We start from the raw sequence: 13,111 nt of genomic DNA, 5'->3' as shown, positions 1-13,111 counted from the left end.
ATGGGCATTATGCTTCCCTTTTCTAGGCAGTGGGAACTTCACCAGACTGCCACAACTTCTCAAATATAAATGAAAGCAGCAGGTCCCATGGATGTGTGCATCCTCAGGTTCCTTAGACAGCCTCAGACCTGATCTACCCTTACCATGGGTGGTTCTTCATTCTCCCAGTCCCTGCTTTTGCCTTCTGTGACTTGAGTGTGGCTCGAGCACTTGCCAGTGAAGACCAAGGCAAAAAAGTCATTGAGTACTTCAGTCTTCTCCATATCCTACATGACCAGGTCTCCTGTTTCCCTCCAGAGAGGGCCCACATTTTCCCTAGTCTTCCTTTTATCATTAACATAGCTATAGAAGCTTTTCTGCCTGCCCTTGACATCCCTGGCCAGATTGAATTCTGTCAGGCCTTTAGCTTTCCCAACCTAACCCCTGGCTGCTTGGACAATTTCTTTGTATTCCTCCCAGAATACCCGTCCTTGCCTCTACCCTCTCTAGGCTTTCTTTTAGTGTTTGAGCTTGTCCAAGAGCTCCTTGTTCATCCATGCACGCCTCCTGGTGTATTTGCCTGACTCCCTCTTTGTTGGGATGCAGCGCTCCTGAGTTTGGAGGAGATGATCCTTGAATATTAGCCAGTTTCCTTGGGCTCCTTTGCCCGCCAGGGCTTTATCCCATGGTACTCTACCAAGGAGGTCCCTGAAGAAGCCAAAGTCTGCTCTCCTGAAATCCAGAGTCGTGAGCTTGCTATGCACCCTCGTCACTGACCTAAGGATCTTGAACTCCACCATCTCAGGGTCACTGCAGCCAAAGCTTCCCTTGAGCTTCACATTCCCGACCAGCCCCTCCTTGTTGGTGAGAACAAGGTCCAGCACAGCACTTCTGTTTGTTGACTATTCTGTTACTTGGAGGAGAACAATACTCCCTCCTCATCTCCCTTGCCTGTCCTTCCTAAAGAGCCTGTATCCTTCCATTTCATCACTCCAGTTGTAGGAGTCATCCCACCAGGTCTCTGTGATGCCACTAAGGCCGTAAGCCAGCAGACACATACGTGTTTGTAACTCCTCTTGTTTGCTCCCCTTACTACCTGCATCTGCATAGGGACATTTCAGTTGGACCCCCGAAGAAGCCTTCTTATGGGTTGGAATGGCTGGAGTTCCCTTGAGGTATTTCTCTGGTCCTTCCCTGTTGGCTCCCACTACCTCAGGAGCCCCTGGCTCATCTGACACTCTCGCTGGCTATGGCCATTAGCTCTGCCCAGCATGGTCCCTCCCTTGTGCCACCAAGTATCTATGTGATGAATAGGATGAGGAAGACAAACTTTGTTACAAAAATGACCTTACCCTCACTCCCCATGGGGAGCTTGACCTGACTCTCTTGTGTTGCTGTCATTGGAAAAAGGCAATTGGATCCACTGTTCTGTGAAACACAAAGCGATACCAGCCTAGGAGCCCAGGAGAGCCTCAGTATGTGCCCGTAGTGTGAGGAAAGCCCCAAAAGCATGGCTTCAAGCTTCTCAGACATGTGTACTTCCTTCTCGTGAACCTGCTCCGTGGGGCTCACTTTCAGGTCATTGAGGATCTGTAGGCTGTGCAAGTAAAGAGTCACCACAGGAGGTGATTTTGGCAAGGTGACCAATGGCTCAGTTTCCAGCTGCAGATAGGTCTGGTGTTTCATGTATCAGCTGTCTGCTGGCAGCAGCTTTGGATTATATTGTCTTTCAAAGCTGCACACTCTCACTGTGATATCACCTGCCCCTGTCTTTCCTTTTAATCTGGCCCATAAGCTCTCAGTCAGCTCCTCATCCATTCCCAGGTGGAGCTCCATGCACTTCAGCTGGTCATTGATGCAGGGGGTGACACCTCATCTTCTTCTCCCATGCCTGTCCTTCCTAAAGAGCTTGTATCCACTCATTCCCACGCTCCAGCCGTAGGAGTCATCCCACCATGTCTCAGTGATGCCTCTAAGGTTGTAGCCCTGCAGGCATGCACAGGTCTCTTAACTCCTCCTGCTTGCTCCCCATGCTACAGGCATTTGCATGGAGACATCTAAGTTTGGCCCCCACTGAAGCTGTCTTACTGGCTGGGGTTATATTCTCCTGCATTTTAGGTGGTCTCCTAGTGGCTTTTTTTTCTTCTTTCGGGTGGCACTGGCCTCAAAGTGAGGAAAACTTTCTCCTACTGAGGAAAAACAGGCTTTCCCTCCTGTGACACCTCAATGCATTCAGCACCACCACTTTGGTGCAGCTGAAGTCAACAAATTGGTGTGGATGCAGCAGGAGGATGTGTTTACCTCCTGAGCTGACTGATATAAGTAACATTTTAGTTAGAGGCCAAGAAGAAATCACGTGTCCCACTAGAAGTGATCACAGGGCCTCTGCCTGCATGTATATTCAGAAAGATTGTGGGAGAGAATTTAACCCTTCCAGCCAACCCAGAGTTGGTGGGATGATAACAAGACATGCCTTTTCCTCTCAGAGCAGGTTTCTCATTTGTTTTCATGGGCATATGCCACTGACTTGGCACAGTGACTGACAACTTATCCCCACCTCCCAGGGGTGACTCTGCCTTCCTTGAGAAAGGGAGACATGACAGAATGCAGCAAGGTGCCATAGTCTGAATTTACAGGTTTACAGCTTGTGCTTATTTACTTGTCTGCTCTTGACTCCCACTGTACATGCCAGATAATTCGGGGCTTTTTTGTGACAGAAAAGGATCTCATGATCTCTTTACCAGTTCATGTGAAGGCAGGGTCACCAGGCTGGGCAGAAATAATTTAATATTATTGCTTCCTATATTATACTTGCTCTTAGTGGACTTCAATTTTTCAAGTCATCAGGCGTGAGTCTTTCAGCAGCACTAAAAGTTTACACACTTAAGTGGCTTTTTTTTTTTTTTTTTTTTTTTTTTTCTCCCTCCATGGGAATATTTTTATTTATCTATTCCGTGAATATTATCCCAGGGCCATGATTTTTCTTTTTCCTGTTCACCAGGGATTTTTGGGAAGGACTACTGTCCTTGGTTAGATTAAGCATGTTTTATTTTTTTATGTGTTTTTTAGGAACAGAAAAGAACAAAGATTCACCCCTTGCCTACAAAATCTGTGACTGTGGAGTCTGGGAATTTGGTAGCATTTTGCACAACTCAGTTCAGTTTAATCTCTTCAGACCTCTCTCATTGGCTAAGACACCTCTACATACCTGAAGCCACTGTAGGCTAGATACAATGTAAATATTAAATCAGAAGTTGGAGGAGTGCAATGAACTGCCTCAAGAGGCTACTGAGCTCTTTCTCCTCTCAGCCCAAATGCTGAATAGCTTTTAAAGATATCTGACTTTACGAAATGAAACCCTGCACTTGAAGGAAGCTGGTGAGAAACAGAAAAACTGATAGGGAATAGCTTTATCAGTAGCTTCAGGGATAGACAACAACAAGGTGTTTAACACCACATGGCAGTGCTGCACAGTGCTGGAAGACCACAGGCAAAAAGTAACACTGTCTTGTTCAACCTGCTGGAGGGTGAATTACAGTGAGCCAAGACAAACTCAGACCCTTGTTTTTCTTAAAGCTTTCAGTTTCAGAATTGAAATGGTGCTTCTTGAGAGGTGGCTGGGGATTGCACCCTGGATTTGAGTTTTAAACCCTTAATATTTTTGCTGAGCACATGACAGACCATGTACCTATCAATTCTGTGTCACTGCCTTCACCCCGGCTCTGCAAGTACCGCCTTCCGTTGCTGCTCCTTTCTGCTCAGGCTGTTGTGGGCTGTTGCTGTTTGGTGTTTTCAGTGTCTAACTTCAAAACCAGAAATTTTTGAAGGTGGATTAATTTTTTTTTTTTTTTTTAAATAATTAAAAAAACAAACAAACAGTGGGATAATGCTAGCAGAGCCACCTTTCTCTAGGCAGCACTGCTGCCTGGAGGGGCAGCACAACATAAGCATCAGGAATTTCATTGTTGACGCCACCTACCGGCATCTCCTGAGAGAAATTTTCCAGAGAAAGGGATGGCAACACAGGTCTCCACTGAATGTTTCTTCGGGGACTTGTGCCACTGTAGTGTTACTAATTATTATTGAACTTGCACGTGAGAGCTCCTACTCGATCCTCGCCCCTCTGGGTAAGAAACGAGACCATCAGGACGCTTAAGAAGGTCCCTTTGCTGCACTTGTTAACTTTTGTACTTGCTTCACAGGCAGCAAGCACTTTTGCCTTACAGCAGAATGGTAGGTGTCTCCTTATGTGGGGGGAGGCAGACCTCCTTCCCAAACTTTAGCAGTAGGAATAATGGGCACCTGACCTCTCCCCAGCAATAACAAGGTGGGGACACACTGTAGCTGCATGCTGAATAGTTTCTGTTTCCAGGGGCCAGCCTAGCAGTTTGAGCAATGTTTTATCTGAGCCCTACTGACTGACTGTTCCTGCTTCTTTTTTCTCTTCCAGAGAGACGGTACTCCAGATCCCGTCCTAAGACCAGCGTACTGAATTACCCATCTCATGTGGTGATGACCCGGCAGGCCAGCGAGGTGGCCTTGACCCCACTGACAGAGCAGGAGGGTGAGGCTTACCTGGAGAAATGTGGTAGCATCCGTCGCCACACTGTTGCCAATGCTCACTCAGATATTCAGCTCCTGGCAATGGCCTCCATGATGCACACAGGAATGGTGGTTGAAGAATCAGAGACTACGGACAAATGTCTCCTTCTGCAGCCCAGTTTTAGCCACAGGCAGTGTTCCAGTGAGCCCAGTATTGCTGATGAGCCAGATGTAGTCATACCAGCAGGAAGGCAGGACCCTGCAGACTTGAACTGCACACCAGCCAGCTAGAAGTCTTGCTGAGGGGAGGAGAACTGTATGCACTAAGCTGGACAATTTATTGTGTCATCCCTGCTGGGAAAAAAGGAAAAAACAAAAAAGTAGAATTTTGCTTATGTCATTGAAATGGCTTTGAAGAATCTTACGTTGCTTTGGAAACACTCTCCTGATCTGTTTTTCTTGCCTGTCTAGGATCATTGTCGATGGAGGTACCAGACTGCCCCTGGATGAACACTGAGGGCTGCAAAGTTTTTGTTGTTGAACAGCACAGTCTGTGTTCTGTAACCTTTCAAACTCTACTAAGAAGTAGAGGAAGGAAATCCTTTATCCTCAGGTTTCCCTGTTTCTTTGGTATGATACAAATTAGCCTCTCTCTGCTTTTTTGCATATTTCCAAACTCTGTGCAGCTTGTTCTTTGTTCCTGCAGCAGAGAGTTCTGTGCTAAATGTTGCTTTGCTTCTTACATTAGTGTGGTGATGGGTGAGGACTGCATTTTTCTCTTTTAACGTTGAACTCAGGAATTAAACCGTTTGCATCCTGCAGAAAGACCTGCTTAGGTGGCTTGTAAGAGGACTTTGCCTCCCATAGCCATGGATTAAAAGTCCAAATCCAAACAAATCAGACTTTTTTTTTTCTTCAGACCTGAAGAAAACTGAGTATACATGGAGTCCCTGCCAAATGCTTTGCATGTACTTTATTTGATTCCATTCATATCTTTGGGGTGGTGGTGTAAATTGGGTGCAAAGGAGAGGTGAGTGTGTAAATTGGGAGAAAAATATAGTCCTGAGCATTCTGGCATTTGGCAAAAATTTGCTTTCAAAATTTAAGTGGTGGAGTGGCTACAATGAAAGGAGAAATCTAAATGGATTCCTTTGGGAAGGAGACACTGGACAGAGTCTGCATGTGTTTGGGAGACATAATGGTGCTTCTTAGCACTGGGCCATCATGATTGCAGACCAGGAGGTGATACACAGGATTTTGTATTTGGGCTGCTCTGGTACTTTTAGCACTTGCGGATTTCATGAGACCAAAGATCACCAGTGAGATGTAGAAAGGAGTCCTATCTCATTAGTATTTTCATGAAGTGCCCCTGACCTCCAGTGACTCAGTGTAGTGTTGCTTTTAAAGTGAAGCAAGGACTCTTTACAGTCTTTGTTTTTGTTTTTGCAGGTTAGGAATGGGTCCAGTTTGCAAGTGTTTGTCATGCATTACAGTCTGCAGTGTTTGCTTTGTAGCATCACTTGGTAGTCAAATGCTGCTTCCATGGGAACAGAGCCAATCTCTTTGAGCAGTGCCCTGGGATATGCTGCTGATGTCTTGCTAAACAGATTTGTAAGTGTAATTATAGCCTTGCAGGTGAACTGAAATACTGCTTTGAATGTCAAATCCCATAAAAAATACGGATATAACACCACTGCCACTTGAAACTAGTCCCTGTGGTACTGACTGTAAATAAACCTGTCTTAGCAAGGAAGCAGAAGGTTAGGAGGAGTCTTCAGTATGTTGTGGGTTTTTTTGCATTCTATGACATTAACTGCAGAATTTGCCCTTCTGTGGGCATTAACCATTTTCTGCTCCACTGGCTGCACCAAAAGTACATCTTCTACTTGTCAGGATTTGGTCTTAGCAGCGTGTGCAGCAAAAAGAAAGCAAATTATTATTTGGTAAGGAAACATCAGAAATACCAGCAATGAGCACAAGTCACACTGCCTTTGTAAATGAGGGTGTTCCTTTGCTTCCTGTGGTTTGCAAGTGTTGGAAGAGATACTTGAAAGGGCCTACTTTTTGCAGTCACCTGGGGAGCCCTAGCTATTAGCCTTTGTTGAAATGGCAATTGTTTTGATCACCAGCTGTGCTTACAGGTTGAAGAGAGACATCTAGTTGTGCTTTTTGCTTCCCTTTGTAGCATGAACAGTCCAGTGCAGGCCAAGGAGATGTGGCTTTAAACAGCTTCCCTTCAGATGGATTCTTGGATAAATTATCCTCCTGTTTATAAATTTGAATGACCAGACCAATTTATTTGTTGTCATCTGCTTTAGGGTGGCCATGGATTGTGGTGGAGCTTCAGAATCTCAGTGGTGACAGCAAAACCTAGTAGACCATGGGATTCTCACCTTTCTCACCTTGGCGTTGTTCCTCCAGCATGGGGCAGATGATGGCATCCTGCTCAAAAGAAATTTCTTTGGCCCCTTGAAGTGATTTAAAGCTTTCCTCTAGACACAATGGAGCATGTGAGGAAGTGATCACACTGCAGCATTTCAGTTTGCTCTTATTAATGCTCTTCTTCTTTCTATTTCTCCTCTAACCCATTTATCTTCTGCAAATACCCAAACCATTTGGATTAGTGAGCAGTACCCACCATTTTATGGTAAAAATGAGAATGATTTATTTATTTCATGACATATTCTTGGATCATCTCTAGGGCTACCAGGAATACAGTCCCGGTTTCAACTTGGATTTAATTTGTTTTACATGTATGCATAATTTGAATTATTTTGATTTTGTGTCTGTTAACAATTTGCAAACATTTGCACGAAGCCACTTTGAATCATGCAATTGTTTTGATTTTTAGGGAGAATTAAAGCTGGTGTCTTGACTTTGTAAACTGAAGTAAACAAAACTTGTTCTGTAAACCACACCAAGGGTCTGGAGATACCTAGCACTTTAACAGACATATAAGATGCACGAGCCTCTGCAAACCCACAACTTTTACAGGCAGACCAGGTGAACCTGGAAGTGGTCAGGAAATTGCACCCTTTGGCTGTTGTGACAGCAGTGTGAGGCTGGCACCAAAGGGCCCTGAGGGTATACCTGAGGGACAGCACTGAGTGGCTGCTCTCTGCAGAGGATGTTTTGAGCATGCAGATGCTCAGTCCCTTGGAAGCAAAGAGCAAACACTCTGTCCCCAGGCCAGAGCTGTGGCATGAGAAACACTTGCATTTTGGATACAGGGTCCTGGTCTAGGTTTATACTTCTTCACTGCTCACCATGTCACACAGCTGTGATAGGGACTCAGGGGAAAGGCTTTTTTACCCTCATGGTCATTCACTAGAGAAAACCTCCTGGAAGACCTGCTAGAATGGGAAGATGGGATTTCTCTTACCATGTCCCAGAGTCTGTCTGTTACCTTCTAACTGGATAATCACACAAGTTACTTCCCATCACACCAAATATGTCTTTTTACCCTGTCTTCTTTCCTTAAAGTAAGTGATATTTTTTTCTCCATCTCCATACAATTCTGTCATAAACTTATTGAGGGTGACTCAGCAGACAGCTGTTCTTAATACAACTGGCCTTTTTCCTGACATCCCCTATAAGCTAGCAGCATGGTTTTATTGCCAGCAAGCAGAGCTTCTTCAGTCCAGAGCTGAGTGGGCACTAACCAGACTTTTTTTATTATTATTTTTCTATCTGAAGAAATACAGTAGATCTTGGTGCTGGCACTGGTGGCAGCAGGGGGAGGGCTGAAAGATTTGGATTGATGCTGAGGGTACTATCTTTTGTTTTTGGATCCAAACAGCAATGGGTTCCCCTGGAAAGAATAGTCTTTTGATACTTAGAACCCTTAGTTGACAGACTGAAAATGCTTGACTCTTACAGGCAGCCTGTGTGTTCCAGAGAACATAAACTGAGTGTCTAGTGAGGGAAAAATTGTGGTGTTTATGGTTTAGTTACTTATATGAACTTCTTAATTCTGCTGTAGACCCAGAATAGCCAGTTTACCTAAGTGGTTTGATACCCTGTTCCTTCCCAACCCTGTATGAGCAGCAGGTCTCCTGGACCAGACACATGTATTATTTGTGTGCTATTTCCAACAAGAGAAAGTAGAGCTGGGTAGTATAGAAACTCAGACAAAGGTGGTGACACTGACTTGCACTGAGTTGCCAGAGCCAGAATTGCAAGTTCTATGCTAAGAGCAAAATATACTGCCTGTGCAGAGAGCTGCAGGCAGGGCCCTGTCATGTGAAGAGTTAAAGTTTTTACTCATATGGTTAAGTTTTACATAGTCCTGCAAGGAGCAGGGAGATGGAATCCATGATACCTATGGGTCCCTTACAATTTGAGATATTCTGTGGTTCTATGATTCTATTACACTCATACTCTCTATGGGTCTTATACTTAGGAAAGGCTGTAGAAAAGTGATTTTTAAGTACTAGTGCTATACAAATGGAAGTGAGCTGCTCTTTTCATTCACAACTGAAATTAAGGGGCAGATAAAGATCTGTTCAGCTGTGAAAGTTGCAGCTGGCAGAAGTTGAGTGTGTTTTATCGAATGATTTTAGTGCAGCAGGCACCTGTCTGTGCCAGGAGGCCAGGGCCCCTTCTCACCAAGCCAGAGTTAGACCCTTTCCACAGCCCTGCTGATCTCCTGTGCGGTTTGGTCACTGGTGTTTCTTCAATGGGCTGTGGAGAAGGCTAGGAGAGAACATCTTTGTGCCCACTGAGGTAAACCAGCCACTCCTGCAGGAAATGTGTGCATTGTATCAAGCCAAACCCAAAACAGGTGGGGGGGCCCACACTTCCTGGCTTCCCTGTTCTCCACATGAGACGGTTCTCTGCACAGTCAGCATTGCTTCCTGCACAGACCAGCATGGTGACAGAGCTCAGAAAAACAAGTGAGAAAGCAAGACTTACCCTGGTGTGGACACCCCACGGTGCTAGGGGTTTTCCCAGAGGATGTGAGCTGGAAATACAGCCTGCAGTCAGCTTATTTCTCATCCACAAACACTCCTGCTCCATAGGAAAGTCACCACAAGTTTTCCTTTGATTCAGAGGGGAAGAGGGTGGCTAGTATTTGGTATCTCTCTGAATGAAGAGGAGATAACTGATCATCCTATTAAGTTTTCAAACGCAGCAGGCAGATCTGGCAACATGACAACAGCTTAAATGGGATTTTGTTACTTGTCCTCCTATTTGGAGAATGCTTGCTGTGCCTCTTGGTGAAAAAGCAGCTTAGCAGCAAAAGAGCAGCATATTCTCATTTATACAGAGCTCAAAAAATGCATGCAATAAGATAGCTGCCACTTTCTTCCTGAGAATTGCCTGCCCTTCATTCATCACTTGCACCCAAAGATACCTTGACTACACATTTTAGTTATATCCAACCATTACTCCCACCTTGGAGGGCAAGTGCTGTATGATTGTTGTGCCAGTTTACATCTCTTTGTGTTAAGTTCATATCTTCCAGTGCTACAAATCCTTTCCCAGGAATTTATCATAGAATCATAGAATGGCTATGATTGGAAAGGACCTTAAAAATAATCTAGTTCTAACCCCCTGCATTGGCAGAGACACCTCCCACTAGATCAGGTTGCTCAGAGCTGTTATGGATCTGTAAAAGCTATTTGTTTTTCCCCAGTGTTTAATCTGTTCCACTGTCTGCATTGTTACTGTCATCCTCCTTTACTGGGAGTTTACAATGTGGAGTGGAAATTTATTAAGATCTGCACTTCTGCCCAATCTTTTTTTTTTCCTGACTAATTGTCATGATTAGCTGATTCACCTGCAGAGCCAGTAATGCCTTGAGAGGGCAGCAGCAGACTGCTATACATATGTGCTCTGGCTTGGCAGTGATCACGAATACTCTGCTCTCTATAAAAGAAAACGTGAGGGTTCATTCTGCAGCAAGCTCTCCTATCTGCAGGTACTGTGGAGAGGCAAGAATTAGGCATTTAAGGGAGCTGATATTAATTTTCCAGGTGTGTTGTTCTGATACTGCTTGTTTGGAGTTACTCTTTGGGAGGGGGGAAGGAGGTGCTTCAAAGAGCCTTTTGGGAGTCTTGGAGGAAACCAAATATGTCCTTTTTCACCTGCCCTGTCTCTTACCCCATTTGCAAACTAATGTCCCCTTCCCCTGGGCTGTGCCTGAAACAGCTGGCACCCTCACCTGCTGTACCCCCTGTGTGTGCATCAGTGTGCTGTAGTGCAGAAGCAGAACTCAGGAGCTGTGTCCAGCCTGTGCCATGCATAGAAATGCAAAGTAGCTCTGAAACCATGTAAATTAATTTTGTTAATGCTGGAGAGGGTGTACAGGGTATTACTGCAGACAATATGTTTTTGAGACAAGGAGGGCAGAATGTATGGGCTAAGCCTGTAAGAGCTCCAGGTGTTTAGCACCACAAATAGCCTCTGGCACTGCTTGTAGTGAAAGCAAGTTGTGTGTCCAGGAGGTGAAGCTTTTTGGATTAGCAACAGCCATGCCCATACTCAGTATATCACTTCAACCTGTTTCCTATCCTCTGCCATCCTGAAACTGCTAATAGGTGTCCTTTTTCTTGCTGAAATTGATAAAGCAGTGTTTACCTCAATATTGCAGATCTGCTCTATCCAAAAAACTGCTTCTATAAATATATTAACAACAAAAGAAGGACAAAGGAGAACACCTGTACTTTATTGGATGCAGGAGGGAACAAAGTGACCAGGGATGAGGAGAAGTCTTAGGTACTTAATAAATACCTTCTTTGCCTCAATCTTCAGTAGTAGGACCAGTTGTTTGCTGTCACCTGAGCTAGAAAACAGGAATGAGGAGCAGTTTGAAGGCCCCATAATCAAAGAAGAGATGGTTAGCTCCTGCTGCATCACTTAGACATAGAGGATTTTGGGGACCCTAGATCCACCCAAGAGTATTGAGAGAGCTGGCAGAAGTGCTTGTCAAGCCACTTTCTATCACTTACAAGCAGAGGTCCCAGTACACCTGTGGCTAGCAACTGTGATCCCCATCTACAAGAAGGGCTGGAAAGAGGATCTGGGGAACTACAGGCCAGTTAGTCTGACCTAGGTGCTGGGAAAGGTTAGGGAGCAAATAATTTGTCAGCATGGGTTCATGAAAGCAGGCAGGTCCTGCTTGACAAACCTGATCTTGTTCTATGACATGGGGAACCATTTAGTGGATGATGGAAAGGCTATGGGTTTTATTTACCTGGACTTTGACACTGTTTCTCACAGCATTCTCCTGGAGTAACTGGTTTCTTGTGGCTTGGATGTGTGTCCTCTTCGCTGGGTAAAAAACTGGCTGGATGGCCAGGCCCAAAGAGTCATGGCAAATGGAGTTAAATCCAGCTCGTGACTGGTCACAAGTGGTGTTGCCCAGGGCTCAGTTCTGGGGCCATATCTCCTTAATATATTTATCAATGATCTGGATGAAGGGAATGAGTGCACCTTCAGTAAGTTTGCAGATGCAGATGACACCAAATTGGGAGGGCGTGTTGATCTGTGTGAGGGTTGAAAGGCTCTGTGGTGGGATCTGGACAGGCTAGCTGGATGGGCTGAGGCCAGTTGTATGAGGTTTAACAAGGCCAAGTGTTCAGTCCTGCACTTGGTCACAACAACCCTAAGCAACTCTACAGGCTTAGGGAAGAGTGGCTAGAGAGCTGCCTGGCAGAAATAGACGTGGCGTTGCTCATCTACAACCAGCTGAATATGAGCCAGCAGTGTGCCAAGGTGGCCAAGAAGGCCAAGAACATCCCAGCTTACATCAGCAACAGTGTGGCTAGCAGGAATAGAGAAGTGATTGTGCCTCTGTACTCAGCACTTGTGAGGCTGTACCTTGAGTATTGTGTTCAGTTTTGGACCCCACAGTGCAAGAAAGACTGAGGTGCTGGAGCAAGTCCAGAGAAGGGCAACAAAGCTGGTGAAGGGTCTGGACAGCAAGTCTTATGAGGAGCAGCTGAGGGAACAGGAGAAAAGGAGGCTGAGGCAAGTCCTTATCACTCCCTATGACTATCTGAAAGGAGGTTGTAGTGAGGTGGGGGTAGGTCTCTTCTTCCCTACTTATTAGTAGAACAAGAGGAAATGGACTTTGGAAGTTGTACCATGGGAGGTTTAGATTAGATGTTAGAAGAAACTTCTTCATTGAAAGGATAATTAAACAGTGAATTAGGATCCCCAGGGAGGTGGTTGAATCTCCATCCCTGGAGGTGTTTAAGAGACATGTAGCTGTGGTGCTTGGAAACACGGTTTAAGCACTGAACTTGGAAGAGTTAGGTTAATGGTTGGACTCAAGGTCTTTAAGGACAAGATCAAGACTTTAAGGTCTTTCCCAACCAGAATGATTCTGTGTGATTCTGTGTCTTTAAATGTAACCAGCCATGGAAGTTAATTTGGCAGCCTTATGGGGCTCACTACCAGGGTCTAGTTTGTCAAGCCGCAGGGGTGTGTGAGGTCTAAACTGGGAGACCTAAACCAGTTCAGTTTTTTGGGACATGCCTTTAGATAATGAGAAATCATGGATATCAAATGCTACCAGCAGGCTCTGTAGTCACCCCTTCATAAAACATTTATGTCAAAATACTGGCTGAGATACAGCTTCTGT

The 13,111-nt window shown here is 45.1% G+C and overlaps 1 protein-coding gene across 1 annotated transcript in view; it reads left to right on the top strand.

Annotated features, from left to right (window-relative positions):
• Nucleotides 1-4,812, top strand: part of PRR5L (proline rich 5 like) — a 29,632-nt gene extending 24,820 nt beyond the window's left edge. Inside the window, exon 8 of the mRNA XM_009997279.1 lies at nucleotides 4,430-4,812. Coding sequence (XP_009995581.1) covers nucleotides 4,430-4,812 — 383 coding nt within the window. The remainder of the gene's footprint in view (nucleotides 1-4,429) is intronic.
• The last annotated feature ends 8,299 nt before the right edge of the window (nucleotides 4,813-13,111 follow it).

Source organism: Chaetura pelagica, unplaced genomic scaffold (genome assembly GCF_000747805.2).
Source record: "Chaetura pelagica isolate M959 unplaced genomic scaffold, ChaPel_1.0 scaffold134, whole genome shotgun sequence".
Taxonomy (NCBI): Eukaryota; Metazoa; Chordata; class Aves; order Apodiformes; family Apodidae; genus Chaetura; species Chaetura pelagica.
This window is presented reverse-complemented; position numbering and strand designations above follow the sequence as displayed.